Raw genomic sequence first — 19,809 nt, 5'->3', positions numbered from 1 at the left:
TACTTCTCACTAGTAGTTCTCCACAGGTGTGTGTGCGTGCATTTGTGTGTGTGTGCGCGCATTTTTGTGTGTGTGTGTGTTGTCTTGAGTTACCCAGCGCTCCCTGATCGTCTTGCATCTGCTATGAATAATGGAGCAGGGGACCCAACCTCCGCTGTTCCCCTGTCCTCCCTGTTCCCTCTATCCACGACCTCACACACCGCCCCTCTCTGACCAGCACGTGTCTCCGCCGTCTCAGCCCACACACAGACGTGGACGGACTGGTTGTTGTTGTTGACTGGTGGTGTTATTATTGTTGCTGTTGCTACTTACAAAATCCTTCTGCTCACTAACAAACCCCACCATGCCTGCGCCTCCCAACTCTCTCCCCATAGTGATCCGCACCCTGGACTCCTTCAAATCAGCCCTCAAAACCCATCTGTTCACCAAGGCCTTTGGCCCCTAGTCACTGTTTCTGTTTTGTCTGTCTGACCATTTCCTTTAGAATTGTAAAGCGTCCTTGGGTTTTATGAAAGGCGCTATATAAATCCAAGTTGTCATTATTATTATTATTATTATTATTGTTGTCTCACCATCAGGGCCGGTCTCAGTTCCTCACTGGCCCCCCCCAGCAGCACACAGCGGTCACTGCCTCCCAGGTCAATGGTCAGCCTCGGGCTTCGGTCAGCCACAGCCTCCAGGACTTGACGGTGGAGGAGGAGCAGAGGCAGGGGAGGGGCGCTGCCAACGTCAGCCAGGCCCCCAGAGGGCCCCTCCCCCGCTCCTACTCCGCACCCCAGCACCACCACGCCCACCCCCCCGGTGCCCATCCCCGTCACAGCCTGACCTCCCAGCCCAGCGATCCTACTCCCTACCGTCCTGCCCTGGACAACCGCTCTGCACAGGTGAGCAGAAGGAATGTTCTGGAATCTGGACATACAGTGTATTAGACACATTCAGCACACACTCAAGACACTTGACACAGAACTGCTAACGTCGCAGCCCTAACCCTAATGAACCCTTAGCCTTGACCCTAAGCCTAACCCTAACCATAGCGTTAGCCTTAACCCTAACCCTAAGCCTTAACTCTAAACCTAGCCCTAACTTAACCTAACCTTAGCCCTAACCCTAGCCTAGGAGTCTAGGTTCCCACACCAGCGGGCTCAAGAACAGCTTCTTTCTCAAAATTGATATCCATCGCCTTTGTTCTGTGCATTTCTTAACTGTACGCATCTTAACTGTACGCATCTTAACTACATACCTTAAGTGTACATACCTTAAGTGTACATATCTTAACTGTACATATCTTCGCCTTGTCCTGTACATATCACACTGGACATATATATTTACTGTACATATCATATTGATATACTGTCCCACCATGCAACGTCAATACATCATAACACATCTGGTTAGATGCCGAACTGTGTTTCGTTGTCAATAATGTTGAATCTAATCTAATCTAAATCCTTAACCTTGTCTGTCCTGTCTCCAGTGATCTTCAGTCTAATAAGGATCACTGTAACACTGCCGTGACCCAAGGTTAAAGTGTGTGTGCGTGCGTGTGTGTGTGTGTGCGTGTGTGTGTGTGTGTGTGTGTGTGTGCGCACGCACGCGTGTGTGTGCGCGCGCGCATGTCAAATGGCTCTGGTTTCCGCCAGGAAGCATGAAGACACCAGATCGGCAGGTGTCATCTTCTCTGAGTGTCTCTCTCAAGTGTGCGTGTGTGTGCGTGCACTGTGGACCCCTCTCTCTCTCTCTCTCAGGTGTGTGTGTGTGTGTTTCTACCTCTTAGGTGCGTCACAGTGACAAGAGAGTGAGTCTGAGTCTTAAACCCAACAGCAGACCAGACTTTGGCTTCCAGACCCACTGGGACTCCACAGGAGCGCGAGTCAAAGTCGTCCAACCAGGTGAGACTCCTTACACACATCACACCTGACCAACCAGGTAACACTGACTTCAGACCTATCACACCTGACCAACCAGGTAACACTGACTCCAGGTGTATCAGGAACACAATGACTTGTACAGTATGTTGTTGTTTTGGACTATTCAGGTCATGAAAGGGCTTTTTTCTCGCTTCCTTTGTGCTTTATTGTTATTGAATATGGAATTGTTATCAACATATCAACTTCAACATTTAGTGAAGGCTAAAAGTTTGGTGCGTTGACTTTTGACGCACGAGGAGAAGATCAGTTCTTTGAATCGGCTTTGAAGGATGTGTATGAAACTGATTTCACTTCTCAGTTCAACTTTTTTTTGGGGGGGGGGGGGGGTTCCGTAATACAAGCCTTTTGAAACATTTTGAATATATATATTTTTATAGAAAAATGTGTTTTAAAAATGATTGCAGTGTGAGACCGCTGTGTTGTTAAATCTGAGTGTGTGTGTGTGTGTGACCACTGGCCACTGTGTGTTTACCTGCGACTGGTGGCCAGCCATGCAGGGATGGTCATGAATGTTTCAACAGAGATGTGAGAGGTGTGACTTACCCCTGCATCACTCTACAGGGCCGTCCTTGTCTTGGATTCAGGTCCTCATGTAAACTGTAGCTCCTAACCTTTCTCTCTCTCTCTCCCTCCCTCTCTCTCCCTCTCTCCCTCCCCCTCCCTCTCTCCCTCCCCCCTCCCTCTCTCCCTCCCCCCTCCCTCTCTCCCTCCCTCCTCCCTCCCCCTCTCTCCTCCCGCTCCCTCCCTCCCTCCCTCTCTCCCTCTCTCCCTCCCTCCCTCCCTCTCTCCCTCTCTCCCTCTCTCCCCCTCCCCCTCCCTCTCTCCCTCCCTCTCCCTCCAGGCAGTCCAGCGGAGCTGTGCCAGCTGCGTGCGGGGGATGAGATCCTGGCTGTGAGTGGGCGCAGGGTGGCGGAGATGAGTTACGACCAGTGGAAGGGCAACATGTCCTCAGCTCTGCAGCAGGGCAGCCTCACCATGGACGTCCGTCACTACGGTAACAACGGTGAGTGTGACTTTGTGTCCCTCACCACTCCCTGTAGTTACGTAACCTTCCCATTTTGTGTTTAGAATGTCAATTATGAAAGCAGTGTACAGGCCTTCGTCCTATTGCTTAAACAGTAGTACAGTGGGGGAAATAAGTATTGAACACATCAACATTTTTGTCCAGTAAATGTATTTCCAATTAACCTATACAAGTGAAATGTGCACCAGACTTTGGTATTAACTCAAACAATCCAGACAAAAATTCAAAACATTTAAGCCCATAAATGTAAATAAAGTTATGTCGAATGAAACAGGAAAAAAGTATTGAACACACTAAGAAAAAGCTGTACACCACAGCAAGGAAAGGCAAAGGATGACTTTGACTTTTTGCTGGACAAAATATTGATGTGTTCAATACTTATTTCCCCCATTGTACATCACTGGGAAGGTGGGCTTACTTCCTGTCCATGAAATCAGAGATTTAATACCAACAGAGTCTCCCATTTCGGTTTAGTTAGCAACCAGGTGTTACTGATTTTGGCTGTTCTAAGTTGTCTTTTTGTGCCTTTTGGTCTCTGTCTGTGGTCCTGGTCCCGTCTCTGTCTGCGTTCCTGGTATGGTCTCTGTCTGCGGTCATGGTCCGGTCTCTGTCTGCGGTCATGGTATGGTCTGGTTCAGACTGGGCCAGCGGTCCCTCTAAGAACACCCTCTATAAATGCCGCAAGACTGTCAACCTGACCGCCGCCACTCAGCACGTCAACGCTCGCCCTGGCTCCGATATCTCCATGACAACGGTGGGGAAAGCAGCCCAGCCTAACGGCCAGGCGGTCAACGTGAGTTCTCCTGGTCACATGGTGAAGGAAATGTGAAGTGTGACTGTTTCGGATGGATGGATGGATGGACCGACGGATGGATGGATGGTTGGGTGGATGGATGGTTGGGTGGGTGGATGCCTGGTTGGGTGGATGGGTGGATGGGTGGATGGGTGGATGGATGGATGGACGGACGGACGGACAGACAGATGGATTGATTGACCACTTCTCTCCCCCTAGGGTGTGTCATCGAAAGGCATGAACAGCGGTTTCCGTGACGATGCCGTGACTACCAGGAACAGAGGTAATTATGTGACACAGCCTTGACATAAACATGTCATAAGCATGACATAACCATGTCGTAGAATTCCCTCAGTGTAGGTCTGTCATTCTTACTTCCTCTCTCCCTCCTCCTTTCCTGCTCCCTCCATCTCTCTGTGTAGAATTTGAACTGATTGTTTTGAAAAACCGCGAAAGAAGAGCAGAGTTTTTTAAGCAGACAGGTAAAGCTGGTGGAGATTGTGAGGCCGTGCTCCTTACTGAGGTTGTGGGTGTCTCACCATTCAAATGGATAATTAAAAATATATATACATTGCTGCTTGTTTATGTGGCTAGGCCTGGGGAGGTAATTCACATGTTAATAATAATAACCTTTATTTGTATAGCACTTTTCCTGCAAACGTTGCAGCTCAAAGTTCTTAAATCATTATATAATCATAATTTAGATATGTACAGCTGAGTATCATCAGCATAACCATGAATCTTTTTTGTAATTTTGTGTAACATAACTATGTAAATGTTGTCAGGAATCATAGCTTTGCTCCGCAGGTGATCTGATGTCATTCAAGTGTTGCTTGTTGCTTTTCCTACATTCACATCTGCATTGTTACCTAAATCCACCTAGCTCCGGTCCAACAATCATAATCATAATCATTATAAAGCTTTTTTGCGAAGCCCTCACCAGTCAACTCTACTGCTGTTAATAGAACATGAATGGGCTTATTTCTGTGGTGGACCCTATACGTTGAATATGGGCTTCTTTATGGGCTCCCTAATTATCGCTGAGATGTCATGGCGATGATGTGTATTTAAAACACCTTTTGTACATAATGTCATAAAGTCCCAAAGCTCTCATACGAAATGTCTACTGTCTACTGTGCCTTTCCCTTCAGGGTCGTCTGGGGTCAGCTCCTGGGTCTACCTCTGTGGTAAATGTGTGTGCGTGTGCGTGTGCGTGTGTGTGTGTGTGTGGGTGTGTGTGTGTGTGTGCGTGCGTGCACCTTCTTAGGCATGTGTGTGTGTGTGTGTCTGTGTCATGGGTTTGGAGGCAGTGCCTTGCTCGAGCTGGACTTTTCCCAGTTTCACCAACTTTGAACAAGCCATCTTTGTGTGAGCGGCTTTTTGTTGACTTTTTGAGCCCTGCTGATGTCACAGACCATCTGGTTGTGGCCTGATGCCAGGTGGCTGCCGTCGTAATTGGCTGACGTTTCGCTGATCAGGGCCCGGTTGTTCAAAACGTTTAATCTGGATCAGAACCATTCTCATTCTTTTTCTGCTATTCCAGGATCAGATCGAGCTGTCTGGTTTCCTCTAAAAGACTCGAAATCTGGCAGATTGTTTGTTTTATAGGGGAAAATCAGCCGGCTCCATCTGATCCTGCATCAGAGAAAATAATCGGGATCATTCTGATCCAAGATTAAACGTTTTGAACAACTGATGCCCAGAAGATCTGAACCGGTGTCAGATCTGAACTGTGGCTCTTTCAGCGCTTGGTGTGCAGTGCTCTGTGTGTGGACCAGACAGCCAATGAACAGGGAACTCTACACCCGTGTCTACTCTCTATATTTACGTCAGCTGACTGGTGACCTGTCTCTCTCTCTCTCTTTTCCAGGAGGCTCAGAGTCTGCTATATCAGATGTAAGTCATGGGTGAAGATTTTGATTTGATTAGATTTATTGACAAAAAATACAAATACATAGGCCAAGCAATGATCCTGCTTGTAATTGTCAGGGATAGAGAGATAAAGTCTGTGACTTGTTTCCGTCACAGTCTCTGGTGTCTGAAGGGGTTAAAAGAATTGCGTGTCTGTGTGTCTGTGTGTGTGTGTGTACGTGTGTCTGTGCTAGCGTGCGTGAGTGCGTGCGTGCGTGCGTGTGTGTGTGTGTGTGTGTGTGTGTGTGTGTGACTCATCTCTCCTCTGCTCTAGCTGCAGGTCCCATCCCTCAGTGCCTCCCCCTCCAGCAGGGCCTGGGACCCCGAGGAGGAGCGCCGGAGGCAGGAGAGATGGCAGGAGGAGCAGGAGCGCCTCCTTCAGGTCAGGATGACACACACACACACACACACACACACACACACAAACAGTCTAATAATAATAATAATACAGTGAATGGGTTGAGGTCAGTAGCTAATGGGCTCACTTACCCTGCCCCCTTGTGTCCTACAGGAGAAGTACAGGCGTGACCAGGAGAGGCTGGATGCAGAGTGGCAGCAAGCCCAGCAGGAAGCGGGCGGCGACAGCTACAGGAAGCCCGAGGAGGTGAGGCCTCTACTGGGCCCGGGTGCATATGGGAAATGGAGTCTCACATACCCATTATTTACCAAAAAATATCAAAATATATATTTCCTGTTTTTGAAGCAGAGCACCAGAGAGATGACCAACGGCTTCACTAGGCCCGCTAGCGCCCAGGCGTTCCTGAGCGAAGCCACGCCGCCCCCCGTCCCGGTGTCGTCCAATCACACGAAGGAACTGGAGTCTGACAGGGGTAGGGAAGAGCCTACGTGTCAGGAGGCGGAGTCACAGCCTGCGAGGGAAGAGCAGGAAGAGGAGAGCGACGGAGTAGCGGAGAGAGATCAGTGGTGAGGAGGCGAGCCCCTTTGAACGACCCGTACGAATAAGATGTTGAACATTCCGCCCCACAGCCTCTTCCCTATCAGGGAAGACACGCCCGAATAATAATAATAATCACTTTTTATTTGTATAGCACTTTTCCTGCAAACGTTGCAGCTCAAAGTGCTCCAATCATTCTATAATCATAATTTCATTATTTAGTCATTTAAAGGCAATATTAAAAAGATGGGTTCTTAGTCTTGACATGAACATATTTGCTGAGGTTGCATCCCTAATGTAAACTGGTAGTGCATTCCACAATTTGGGTGCATAAAATGAGAATGCAGCCTCACCAAATCTCTAGGAGTTATATGAGCTCGTCTGCTTGTTTTGGTTAAAACTCTCGCTGCTACATTTTTTACTAATTGCAGCTGGCCAATAGCTTTCTTCGAAAGACTAGAAAGGACCGTTACAATAGTCCAAACGGGTAATAACAAAAGCATGCATTAACACTTCTGCATCAGCTTGCTGGAGAAATATTCTAACTTTTGCAATATTCCGTAGATGATAAAAAGCATTTCTAGTGATATATTTCATGTGAGGCTCAAAGCTTTAGTCAGAAGGGTCAGAATTAAGTCAGAATGAGTGTTTGGAAGATCACAAGACATTTCAGAAGGCCACCTCCCAATTGAAACTATTGCCATTTATGCACAGAGACCATCAGACAAATTGTGTGTGTCTGATCCTGCTCATTAACTGTGCTGTGCTTGCCCCTGCCTGTGCTCTCTCCCTGCCCCCCCCCTCCGTCCCTCCGTCTGCTGCTGGGTGGGACTGCTCCTCAGGCCTGGCGACCTGTACAGCCCCGCTACGCTCTCTGCTGCTGACAGGTCTGTAGGCTCCAGGCTGGCTGGGGCTTGTTGCTCTGATGCCAGGCTGGTTTGATTGACAAGTCTTGTTAAATAGACTTGAGTTGTATCCTGATTGTGTGTGTGTGTGTGTGTGTGTGTGTGTGTGTGTGGTTTGCAGGACTAAATCCAGGTCCACTCCATCCCTGGATGGTCTTCCCAAGCAGGAGACGAGAGGTGAGTCACACACGTATCACCCTTATTCCAGACCCAGACCAGACACTACAGATTGTGGAGGGCCAGGTTTTTTTTACTCGTGTCTGGGTGCTACATCCTAGCCCATTACTGTGGAACTATACTGACGTTTTTCCTGGTTTGGTAACATTGAGATGACTTGTTATTGCGTCGTGATTGGTTCTGCTGGAGTGACCGTGTCTTGTGATTGGTTCAGGTGTTGCGCGGGAGCCTCAGCGGAAGGTGAAGGAGCGCCCCCTGGTGGGTCAGTGTGTGTCCCGGGCGGAGCTGGAGAGGCAGCAGATCCTGGGGGAGATGAAGAAGAGGACCCAGCTCCTCACGGACAACAGCTGGATACGCCAACGCAGCACCAGCGTCCCCAAGGAACCCATCTACGTGGGCGTGCCGATGAAGAGGTGTGTGTCTGTTTCTCTGTGTGTCTCTCTCTCTGTGTGTGTGTGTCTCTCTCTCTCTCTCTGCATGTGCCTTTGTGTGTGTGTGTGTGTGTGTGTGTGTGTGTGTGTCGCTCCCCTCCCCTCCCCTTCCATATGTTGAACCATTCTCATTGACCTCGCTGTCCTAATTAACAACGCTCATGAATTTCATGAGTTGATAAACGCTCTAATGAGCATCTCAACCAGTGCAGTGAAGTGCAGTGCATTGTGAAGCGCGCCAGTCGAAGTCCTCCTTACCTCTCTCCTCCTGTCCTATCCTCCTTACCTCTCTCCTCCTGTCCTATCCTCCTCTCCTCCTGTCCTCTCTCCTCCTTACCTCTCTCCTCCTGTCCTGTCCTCTCCTCCTTACCTGTCTCCTCCTGTCCTCTCTCCTCCTGTCCTCTCCACCTCTCTCCTCCTGTCCTCTCCACCTCTCTCCTCCTGTCCTCTCCACCTCTCTCCTCCATACCTCTCTCCTCCTGTCCTCTCCACCTCTCTCCTCCTGTCCTCTCCACCTCTCTCCTCCATACCTCTCTCCTCCTGTCCTCTCCACCTCTCTCCTCCTGTCCTCTCCACCTCTCTCCTCCATACCTCTCTCCTGCTTACCTCTCTCCTCCTGTCCTCTCCACCTCTCTCCTCCTGTCCTCTCTGCAGGTATGAGTCTATGGACAGCCTCCCCACCGGTGCCCACCCCGCCTCAGCCTCCGCCACGGCCAGCAACGGCCGTCCCCACTCGGCCGTGGGGTACTCCGCCCCTCCCAAAAGCCTCTCCTCCCGCCACAGCGTCGGGGGGGTGGGGTTATCCTCAGGACCGAAGAGATACAGCTTCCATTCCAGCAGCCCCCCGTGGCCGAGCTCCCAGCAGGGCGGCAGGTACGGACCAATGATAGCTTGCCTTGGGTGCTGGTGTTGACTGTGTGCCTTATTACACTGACACCCTGCTCCCATTCCATCGGGAAGGTATGCCGCAAGCCCGACCAAGGGGCTTCGATGAAGGAGCTTATTTTAATGACTTATCTGAAGTTCCTGTTGTCCTCCAATAGTGTCTGAATACATCTGATATACACGCTCCCAGCCTGGCTCTGTGTGTGTGTGTGTGTGTGTGTGTGTGTCTGTGTGTCTGTCTGTGTGTCTGTCTGTGTGTGTGTGTGTGTGTGTGTGTGTGTGTGTGACATGAGACAACATTGGGTCTAGCCCCACTGTGGTGGTCTCTCTCTCTGTGCTCCAGGTCGTTGAGCGGGCCTAGGTCCTGCTGTGTGTGTGAGCGGCCCCTAGGGAGAGGTTTAGCCATGGCCGTCGAGTCGCTCGGCCTCTGCTTCCACTGGGGCTGCTTTCAGGTGAGAGGCCAGGCAGAACGGTCCTGGTCTGGTTCTGGTCTGGTTCTGGGCCTGGTTCTGGTCTGGGTCTGACCCTCCTGATCAGTTGGAGCTTGCTGGTCAGAGGAGATGACATGACTCACCCAGCACACGCTGTCCGACCGTCTCTCTCCCTCTGCCCCCTGTCGCCACGGTTACCGCAGGCTGTTTGTCTGTCACACCAGCTTTGTGATCACTGGGGTGTTCTAAACTGTTTTTGAGGGAGTTTCAGATCTGTCTGGACTAGGGTGACCAGGTCCCAACAAACCAAATGTGGGACAAGGAGTATGTTTGTGTGGGACAATGTGGGACACCCTCTCAACAGGCCTGGATCGAACTTTAGGTGCCCCTAGTAGCATCCCCCCGCCCCCCCGGCCGAGAGAGCTATGTCTATCCAATTTTTTTAAATATATGTGCATTTTCATTCTGTTTCCTATTCTGTTTGGTTTATTCAGTAGCATCCAATAGACTTTGCAGATAAAAACAAATATATCTTATTTGAATGTGAACCTCACAATAAAGTATCTGTATGGAGCAGAAAGTTAGGTCAAAGTGCAGTATCAATTTAGTATAGTAATAAAGAAAAGTAGCATGACAGTGTTAGGCCTGTAGATGATTGAGTATGTAGGCTATCTAGCTAGCTAACTTGCCTCCCATTTGCAACACAAATGCATTGACATAGCTGTCAAGGCTAACGCGCGCACACACTAGACGAAAACATAAAACACAACTCTGCACTCATTCAGACAATGACAGTGATAACAGCTGGTCAAAGGATAAACCAATTGCCCAAGTCATTTTTCAGTGTTTTACATAGCCTGATACTACAGATTGTAAGCTTTCAAATGATGTGTCATACATTGAAATCGGAAAAGAATTGAAGACGACATGAGTATTTGAATGTTGGTACACGTACACCTCAGACAGAGACTGGGAGAAAAATCACTCTGCTGCAGCAACAAATGCTGTTAACAGCTAGCGGCTAACAGTGGTACATCGCTACGAACGTCTAAATACGTTTTTATAACATCACACAACATGCTGATAGAACATGAACATGCTAAAAACACATAAATAGATGAACACTGTAGTCCTTGCTTTTGAACACGTCCTAAAACGAAAGTGGTCACTTATCAGTAGCCTACGGCAAACGAGAACAGTGAATCCAATCCAGACATTATACGTTTTTAGTGATAGTTAAACTATTGTTTATTATATCGAGTGGGTACTTTAAAACTTCAAGTTGGTGTTGTGAAAAAAACAACGAAAACTAGATATTGTTGACACAATAAGTGTCACTTTACGACCTTTGAGTCAGCGGCTGGTTCACACATTCAGCCAGCTCCCTATTTCCACGTGGGGCAATGTCCGTTGCCATGGGAACATTAATGCTGTTTCCTGATAGGCTGAAGACGTTCCATAGAATCTGGACATTCTGCTGCAACTGAACATGTCAAATCGCTGCGCTTTGTTGCGGCGCTTAGATGGACACTGGCCCCGTGATGATAGCCTTCCCTGCTTTCTCCACAGCCATTGGATTAATCAGATTTTAGAAAAGTGTTTTAGCCAATCAAAATTAAATATGCGGGACATCGTCCCAATTTGCGGGACCCACCAAAAGTCGTGAAAATGCTGTGCAGTCCCGCGCAAAGCGGGACATCTGGTCACCCTAGTCTGGACACACACATACACATGCTTGGAGATGCACTTGGTTTCATTCTTCTCTCCTCTCCTCTTTTTTTGTTTTCTTCTGGTACTTCTTGCTTGGTTCCTTCCCTCTCTTCTCCCTCCTTCTTCTGTAGCAGTGTTGGTTGTGCAGTTAAGGATAACCCTATCCTCTCTCCTCTCTCTTTCTCTGCCCCTCTCTCGCCCGCTCTCTCTCTCTCTCCGTGGCTGTGGGGATAGTGGGTGAGACTTACACACTGCTTTGCTTCTAGCTCTGGATATCAAAGGTGATGGGGACTACCCACCTACTGCTTCGATAGAACTGATCCAGCGTCAGTATCTGCCACTGCTCTGACATGGGCGACAGATTAGGTGATCTGATCTGGGTTCAGTGGGGTCTGTTCAGGGACAGTTATACCTCCTGACGTGTGTGTGTACGTGTGTGTGTGTGTGTGTGCGTGTGTGTGCGTGTTCACAGTGCACGGCCTGCAGGTGCCCCCTCGGATGGTCCGAGTCTGGAGTGCGAATCAGGAACTGGAAGCCCTACTGTGACCCCTGCTTCATCAGACTCAGGTGTAAGTCGTCGTACGACCAGTACTGGACATCAAGACTGTAGGACACATGGTTCTCTCTTCATCCTAGTCAAGTCAAGACTAAAAACGCATCTTTTTAATATTGCCTTTAAATGACTAAATAATTTAATTATGATTTATATAATCATTGGAGCACTTTGAGCTGTAATGTTATTTGTTATACAAATAAAAAGTTGTTATTATTATTATTATTATTAATATTATTATCCTCTCTCTCGTATACCTCCCCAGTCCACTGTGCCTGTTCATAACACCCAGAAACGGTCAAAACAAGGTAGTCTTTCTTTCTTGCCCTCAGCCAGCCGTCCCACCTCCCAGTGACCAGAATGCCTTGCAGTGGATCAAGGAGGAGACGGCCATCTTAAGCACAACGCTGGAGAGCGCCACGTCTGTATGACCGCGCGTGACCATCACCGCTCTGACCGTGAATCGACCACAACACGACCGCAGAAGCCATCGTCAACGTTTAGTTAATACACAGATATACTGTATGACGCTAAGTTATGGCTTCGCTATTATTCATAGTCACGTTTTTTCTTCCATGTTGTTAAAAGAGCCTTTGTATTGGTTTGGATTATGAGAGATTGAGGTCTTACCCACGTCAGGGAAAGGGAGGTGGAAGCGTTGTACACAGTAGTTGGGGGGTTTTAAACCTAAATTTGGTACTTTGGTATTCTGTCTCGTTGCTGAATTGTTTCTGTTTCGTTTGACTCAAATAAATATATAAAATGTAATTCTAGTCATAATGTCAATATAAGATGGACTTTCAATGTTATTTTCAGCGTACCGGTACTACAGTCCATTGAGATTTTCATCTTGTAAGCTTTGTTTGTTTGTATGACATCTGATATGTTGAACCGTCTGCCCCTTTTGAGATTCCTGTAATGTGACTTTTCTTTCCCATCCAAGTGCACTTTGGGGGTTCATTTAGGCTCGGGTGATATTTGTTCTCACTGGAAAAAGAGCGTCTTCTCTAAGGCATTTGAATAAAAGTTAATTAAGATTAATGTTTGTAAATAAAAAGTACTTAATGAAAATTCCCTTTGTTCGGTGTATGTCCCTTTTTTTAACAGCAGATGGCAGTAGGTTCAACATGATTATCTCTAGGCTGTTTCGTGGGTTCCATTGGTATTTTTATTCCCATACTGTGAAATTCACACTTTCATTATGGAAATGCTTGTTTTTTTAAGAGATACCATTACTTATTGAACTACTATGCTTATAGTAAGTTCTTATGAACTGCTGAGTAGAGAGCTTAGTTACCAGTAGTTAATCACCTGACAGTGAGGTAGCCTGGGAAATGCAATGTTCTGTTTCACTGAACAGACTGGACTGACTGTCAGAGCAGTCAATGGATGCAAATGTCAAGATAATGAATAGCTCTGCCCACGCATGTTTTATTTACATTTAGTTTGACCATCTTCTCTCCTGTTTATCCCTGTCTCTCTTGTTCTACTTTAACTTCACTCTTGTTCTTTTCACTAGTTCCCAGTTGTTCTGTGAGAAGTAGGGATCTACCCTCCCCCACCCACCACCACACAGATACTGTATACATACTTAGCCATACATACAACGAACACATTTATGAATGCATGAGAACTTAAGCCAAGGTTACAGGGTTCAAGAGACCTTAGGGTTTAAGAACTGAACTCACTTGTCTGTCAATGTTTCCCAGGCGTATAGCTGGATGTACAACACATACATAGTGTAGGACATGGACTCGTATTCATAATATACAGACTCACATTTTGAGGTAAAAAAAAAAAGACAAACTTTAGATTAAAGAGTGGACTGCCTCTTTAAAACAGCGTGAGGCAGGCTATGATGCACATGATTAATGAAGCAAATCAAATAAAGTCAACTGGCATCAGAAACAGGACCATCAACCTCTTTCTCTCTCCTCCCTCTCTCTATCCTCTCCCTGTTATTTACCCTATTTCTCTATCTTTATCCAGAGGATTAGAGGGTGACGTCAGCGTCGTATTGGCATGAACGATTCTCCGCATGTGTTTTGTGTTTGGCCCTGGCACCTGTGTCTTATTTGCTGTACAGAGGCCTCTTCAGTTCTGCCAGAGCATTTACGTCAGTATGTCTATTCATATTTCATATTTCATAGGACAGCTTCCAGGGCCTCCTATTTTCACTGCAGGATATTGGCTCGGGTCTTTAAGAGGAACAGAAGCAGTTTCGTCTGGGGTTCGAGACCTCAACCACAAGGCCCCTACTGACGAATCTGACCCCATTGTTAGTCAGAACCACATGGAGACATAAGCTGACGCCGCACTCCCTGTCTACCGCTACTGTCATCGCCCATCTCCCTCTCTCTTTCGCTTTTTCTTTCCCTCTATTTATCTCTCTTTCTCTCCCTCTGTCCCGCTCTCTCTCACTCCCCCCCCCCCCTCTCTCTGCCTCTTCCTTTCTCTCAGGGTACTATTTACAGTAGCAGTGTTTATAGTTCAACATGTTTAGTACATACCATTATTTTCCCATTAGTTGAATGACATTGCCTTTTGATTGACCTCTTGTTTATTTGCCCCTGGCGTGTGTGTGTGTGTGTATGTGTGTGTGTGCGCGTGCGTGCGTTCTCTTGGCCTTATTAAAGGAAATTAGATTTTCTTTCTTTTTTCTTTTTGTTTCTTTTATTTTATTTTATGAGTTTACCATGACCGTTGAACGTCAAGTGTCCTTGAAGAACACTGAGGGGAGTGTGTCCCAAAGGTCTACATTACAGATCAGTCACACGGTAACATGTTGAATCTGATTAGAATGGTTTCCTTTTGGCCAACGCACATTGGATAATTGAAAGCACTTAAACTCCATAAGATCTGAGGGGAAAGCTGAGTTGGAAATAGAACAGTTGATGTCAAAGCCACGTTTGGCCTGGGAAGACAGAACATCATGTGAAAGTACAGGTTCAAGAATTCACAGGGGGAAGAAATCATCATTGCTGAATACAGAAAACTTAAATAGAATGAATGGTACTGTATGACCTTTTAGAAATTAAGTGGGTGTATTCTGTAAAAAAAAAAAAAACTCATTTTCAGATTTTATATTCATACTCTTCATATTTTTATACCTGTCTATTTCCTGCCAGCCCTTTAGTTTGAAAGCTGCCATTATGTTTGAGCAAAGGCCTTTCCAAACTTTTTGTCTGGCCTTTCCAAAATTAGGATTTCTGTAGGCGGGCATGTAATGGCTGTTTATTTATGGATCAGCGTAATAGCTGGAGAGATAGGAACCAGGTTACAAGATAGAGACATTGGGAGCAGGATACAAGACGATAGGGAGCAGGTTAATAGCTGGAGAGATAGGGACCAGGTTACAAGATAGAGAGATAGGGGCCAGGTTAGATAGGCAGGTAGGTTAATTAGTTGGACAGATAGGGGGAAGGTTAATAGCTGTCGAGATAAGGAGCAGGTTAATAGTTGGACAGATAGGGGGAAGGTTCATAGCTGGAAAGATAAGGAGCAGGTTAATAGATAGAGAGATAGGGAGCACTGACCTTTACTAACAGACCTGTCTCTCTGTGTCTGAGGAGAAGCTGTGTAGGAGGGAGACTGGAGGAGCAGCTCCAGGTTGATAATGAATCACATTGACATACAGTAGGTAGAATCAATCATTCAATCACTCCCTCGGCTGCTATTTCACCACCAAGACGTAGAAAAAAGGAAGGCTTGTACTGAGATTGAAAAGACCTGAATAGGGAGAGAGAGAGAGAGAGAGAGAGAGAGAGAGAGAGAGAGAGAGAGAGAGAGAGAGAGAGAGGAGGAGAAGGAGAAGGGGAGGCACAGAGACAGTTCCTTCTCACAGTCACCATAATAGCCTGTAGACTTGTAGTTAAATAGCCATCTTAATTACAATCCCCTTCATTGTAAACCACACTACACAAATATACTGGATTGGAAATAATCAAGTTAGATATTTTATCTTTATCATCTAAATGTAAACCATTCCTGATACAGATTTCTCAGAAACTCGAATGGGTTGATGAATGACATAGTTAAACTCAGGGTTAGGGTTAGGAATGAAACATGAACATAGTTCAGTTCAGATTAGATAAACATAAGTGGGGTCTTCCTAGCCGTCATGTGAGATGACATTGAATAGATATGTCATGTCAACAGCCAGGTTATGAAAACTGAGGAAAAACAGAGTTTGGGCTCTTGGCCTTGCTCTCTCTCTCTCTCTTCTCTCTCTCTCTCTCTCTCTCTCTCTCTCTCTCTCTCTCTCTCACTCTCTCTCTTTCTCTCTCTCTCACTCTCTCTCTCTCTCTCTCTCTCTCTCTGGCTCTCTGCCCGGCTCAAGTGTTTGGCAAGGATGTGGAAAAGGGACTACAGCCAGGCTGTGTGAGACAGAGAAAGAGAAAGAGAATGTGAGAGAGAATGAAGGAGAGAGAGAGAGAGAGAGAGAGAGAGAGAGAGAGAGAGAGAGAGAGAGAGAGGGTAGAAGAGGGAAAGAGAGAGAGGCATGTATTCCCCTGTGGGATCACCAGAACTGTCTAGTTTCTGTACATCTCTCAGTGCTCCTCAGTTGGGTATATAGTGTGTGTGTGTGTGTGTGTGTGTGTGTGTGTGTGTGTGTGTGTATCCATGGGAGAGATGTTTATAGTTTGTGACTATAGGCCACAATAACATTCTCCACACTTGTGCCAAAAAAGTATAACGTGTTACAGTGTTTAGTTTTAGTGTATAGTATAGTAAATTCAGCAGAAACAATTGAATTAGACTTTATTCTACAGCATTTTTTACACTCTTTACTGAAGTCACTCACTCTACTGTATATATTATACATATATACAATATATACATATCTATCTATATATACATATAATACATTATTCACACAGGTCATTCAGGACTCTCATAGAGAGTCATTCAAATGCAAGGACCAGCTTAGAGCAGACATGAATTCAGCCAATTGAATCTCCACATGAGCGTTGTTAGGGAGATCTGGTGGTAGCAGACGCCAGGTGTCCCTGGTCTCTCGTTAGAACAAGGAGATGAGGCGACATTTCAGATGGAATGTGGGGGTCATCGCTGGGATGGTCTCGGTCTCCACCCTCGGATTATGGCCAAGTCTGTTGTCATAGAGATCGCTTGGAGGAGAAAAGCCAGAGGGGAAGGTGGTGTTGGTCGTGATGAATCGACCAGAGAGGAACATTCTAGAAGCTGTGCTTTTGTAGAAAGGACACTCTGATCTTCCTGAAGAAGAAGATATAGTTTATTAACATTCTCTCGTCAGTTTAACCATTAATAATAGAATAAATTGTATTACATGAGAATGGTAATACATTTATAAGCTTAGCATAATTGGGGGCTCTGCTCTATAGTAAATGCTAACCCTAACCTCCCTCCCCCATAGTGGAAAGTAACTGAGCAGGTGGAAGCTGGAGGTGGTGGATGGGACAACCACACAAAACGCACTCTTATAGCCAGTACAACCATGCATCAGCTGATACTATGGAGGTGTGTAAACGTGGCTTCTTTTAAGCCTCTGTCCCTTGCCGGACTGTGTTTCTGCGTCTGTGTAAACCAGCTGTTCCATCACATGACGGACAGCTGCGCCGTTTGACTTGAACTAACTCCCTGAACTAACACTGTGCTCCATAGATCCAGCTAACTATCGATAAACAGATGCAGTGCCCTCTAGGAGTATTGGAAAGAGGAAGAAGTGTATCTTCCTTTAGCTCTGTGCTCCAACAGTTTTAGATTTAAAATCAAACCATTACTATGAGGTAAAGTTTTAATTCAGTGTTTTCTTTTTCAGGATTGGTTTCACCTTTTCGAAATGACCACCCTTTTTATACATAGTCCCCTATTTCGGGGCACCAAAGGTATTGGAAGTAGGGTGACCAGATGTCCCGCTTTGCGCGGGACTGCACAGCATTTTCACGACTTTTGGTGGGTCCCGCAAATTGGGACGATGTCCCGCATATTTAATTTTGATTGGCTAAAACACTTTTCTAAAATCTGATTAATCCAATGGCTGTGGAGAAAGCAGGGAAGGCTATCATCACGGGGCCAGTGTCCATCTAAGCGCCGCAACAAAGCGCAGCGATTTGACATGTTCAGTTGCAGCAGAATGTCCAGATTCTATGGAACGTCTTCAGCCTATCAGGAAACAGCATTAATGTTCCCATGGCAACGGACATTGCCCCACGTGGAAATAGGGAGCTGGCTGAATGTGTGAACCAGCCGCTGACTCAAAGGTCGTAAAGTGACACTTATTGTGTCAACAATATCTAGTTTTCGTTGTTTTTTTCACAACACCAACTTGAAGTTTTAAAGTACCCACTCGATATAATAAACAATAGTTTAACTATCACTAAAAACGTATAATGTCTGGATTGGATTCACTGTTCTCGTTTGCCGTAGGCTACTGATAAGTGACCACTTTCGTTTTAGGACGTGTTCAAAAGCAAGGACTACAGTGTTCATCTATTTATGTGTTTTTAGCATGTTCATGTTCTATCAGCATGTTGTGTGATGTTATAAAAACGTATTTAGACGTTCGTAGCGATGTACCACTGTTAGCCGCTAGCTGTTAACAGCATTTGTTGCTGCAGCAGAGTGATTTTTCTCCCAGTCTCTGTCTGAGGTGTACGTGTACCAACATTCAAATACTCATGTCGTCTTCAATTCTTTTCCGATTTCAATGTATGGCACATCATTTGAAAGCTTACAATCTGTAGTATCAGGCTATGTAAAACACTGAAAAATGACTTGGGCAATTGGTTTATCCTTTGACCAGCTGTTATCACTGTCATTGTCTGAATGAGTGCAGAGTTGTGTTTTATGTTTTCGTCTAGTGTGTGCGCGCGTTAGCCTTGACAGCTATGTCAATGCATTTGTGTTGCAAATGGGAGGCAAGTTAGCTAGCTAGATAGCCTACATACTCAATCATCTACAGGCCTAACACTGTCATGCTACTTTTCTTTATTACTATACTAAATTGATACTGCACTTTGACCTAACTTTCTGCTCCATACAGATACTTTATTGTGAGGTTCACATTCAAATAAGATATATTTGTTTTTATCTGCAAAGTCTATTGGATGCTACTGAATAAACCAAACAGAATAGGAAACAGAATGAAAATGCACATATATTTTAAAAAATTGGATAGACATAGCTCTCTCGGCCGGGGGGGCGGGGGGATGCTACTAGGGGCACCTAAAGTTCGATCCAGGCCTGTTGAGAGGGTGTCCCACATTGTCCCACACAAACATACTCCTTGTCCCACATTTGGTTTGTTGGGACCTGGTCACCCTAATTGGAAGATTGGCTTGACAGGTGTTTCTGGTTAGTCAGGTGTGTTCTGTCGCATCATTTTGCAAGCATTAGAGAGCTCTCAATGTCTAGTATTGATGCTAGTCTTTGCATTTGCCTTAACCAAAACCTTAGACTTACTAAAATAAACAGTTTGTAATATTATTATTTTTTAAAGAAAAATTATAATTCATAAAGAAATATATTTAAAAATCCCACAGATCAGGAACCGCCTCCAGGGGCTTGGTGTAAGTGTGTCAGAGACTACCATGCAGAATGACCCCCAAATGACCCCCAAACATACTGCCATAGCAATTCAGTTTTTCAGTGCCAAAAAGCAGAACATTGTTGTCTGGCTAAGTCAATCTTCCGAGTTAAATCTAATTGAACATACATTTAAAAAGATTTTAGACAAAAATAGTTCAAAACAAACAACTGAAGATGGCTCCAGTACAGGCCTGGCAGAGCATCACTGGAGAATAGGTCCTCCAAATTGTCCTGAAATAGGGTTTAAAAAAGGTTGTGCTTTTTTTGTGAACCCAATCTAGAAGAAAAATGTAATTAAACCTGAGAATCCCTACTTTAACCTCATAGTAATAGTTTGATTTCAAATCCAAACTGTTGGAGTAGAGAGCTAAAAGGAGACAATGCTTCCTCTTTCCAATACTTCTGGAGGGCACTGTATCTATCCACTAACTACCCCAACCAAGAGTCGAATATAAACAGAGTTGCAATAGATAGTTATATATACACATAATGTTAGAATGGTGTTGTCTTCAACAGGCAGGTGCCATCAATTAATCTGTGTGTGTGTGTGTGTGTGTGTGTGTGTGTGTGTGCGTGGGTGCGTGTGCGTGTGCATGT

The 19,809-nt window shown here is 45.8% G+C and overlaps 1 protein-coding gene across 1 annotated transcript in view; it reads left to right on the top strand.

Moving 5' to 3' along the window:
* The window catches only part of lmo7b (LIM domain 7b), a gene marked incomplete at both ends in the record, with an annotated part of 29,911 nt that extends 18,211 nt beyond the window's left edge, over positions 1-11,700 (top strand). Inside the window, 13 exons of the mRNA XM_080525877.1 lie at positions 612-884; positions 1,775-1,889; positions 2,770-2,931; positions 3,591-3,745; positions 3,965-4,028; positions 5,616-5,641; positions 5,931-6,038; positions 6,168-6,260; positions 6,363-6,486; positions 7,848-8,046; positions 8,719-8,937; positions 9,293-9,401; positions 11,563-11,700. Coding sequence (XP_080382003.1) covers positions 612-884; positions 1,775-1,889; positions 2,770-2,931; positions 3,591-3,745; positions 3,965-4,028; positions 5,616-5,641; positions 5,931-6,038; positions 6,168-6,260; positions 6,363-6,486; positions 7,848-8,046; positions 8,719-8,937; positions 9,293-9,401; positions 11,563-11,700 — 1,785 coding nt within the window. The remainder of the gene's footprint in view (positions 1-611; positions 885-1,774; positions 1,890-2,769; positions 2,932-3,590; positions 3,746-3,964; positions 4,029-5,615; positions 5,642-5,930; positions 6,039-6,167; positions 6,261-6,362; positions 6,487-7,847; positions 8,047-8,718; positions 8,938-9,292; positions 9,402-11,562) is intronic.
* Positions 11,701-19,809: the final 8,109 nt, after the last annotated feature.

The sequence above is a fragment of the Nansenia antarctica genome (assembly GCF_963989245.1).
Source record: "Nansenia antarctica genome assembly, chromosome: 1".
NCBI lineage: Eukaryota > Metazoa > Chordata > Actinopteri > Argentiniformes > Microstomatidae > Nansenia > Nansenia antarctica.
This window is presented reverse-complemented; position numbering and strand designations above follow the sequence as displayed.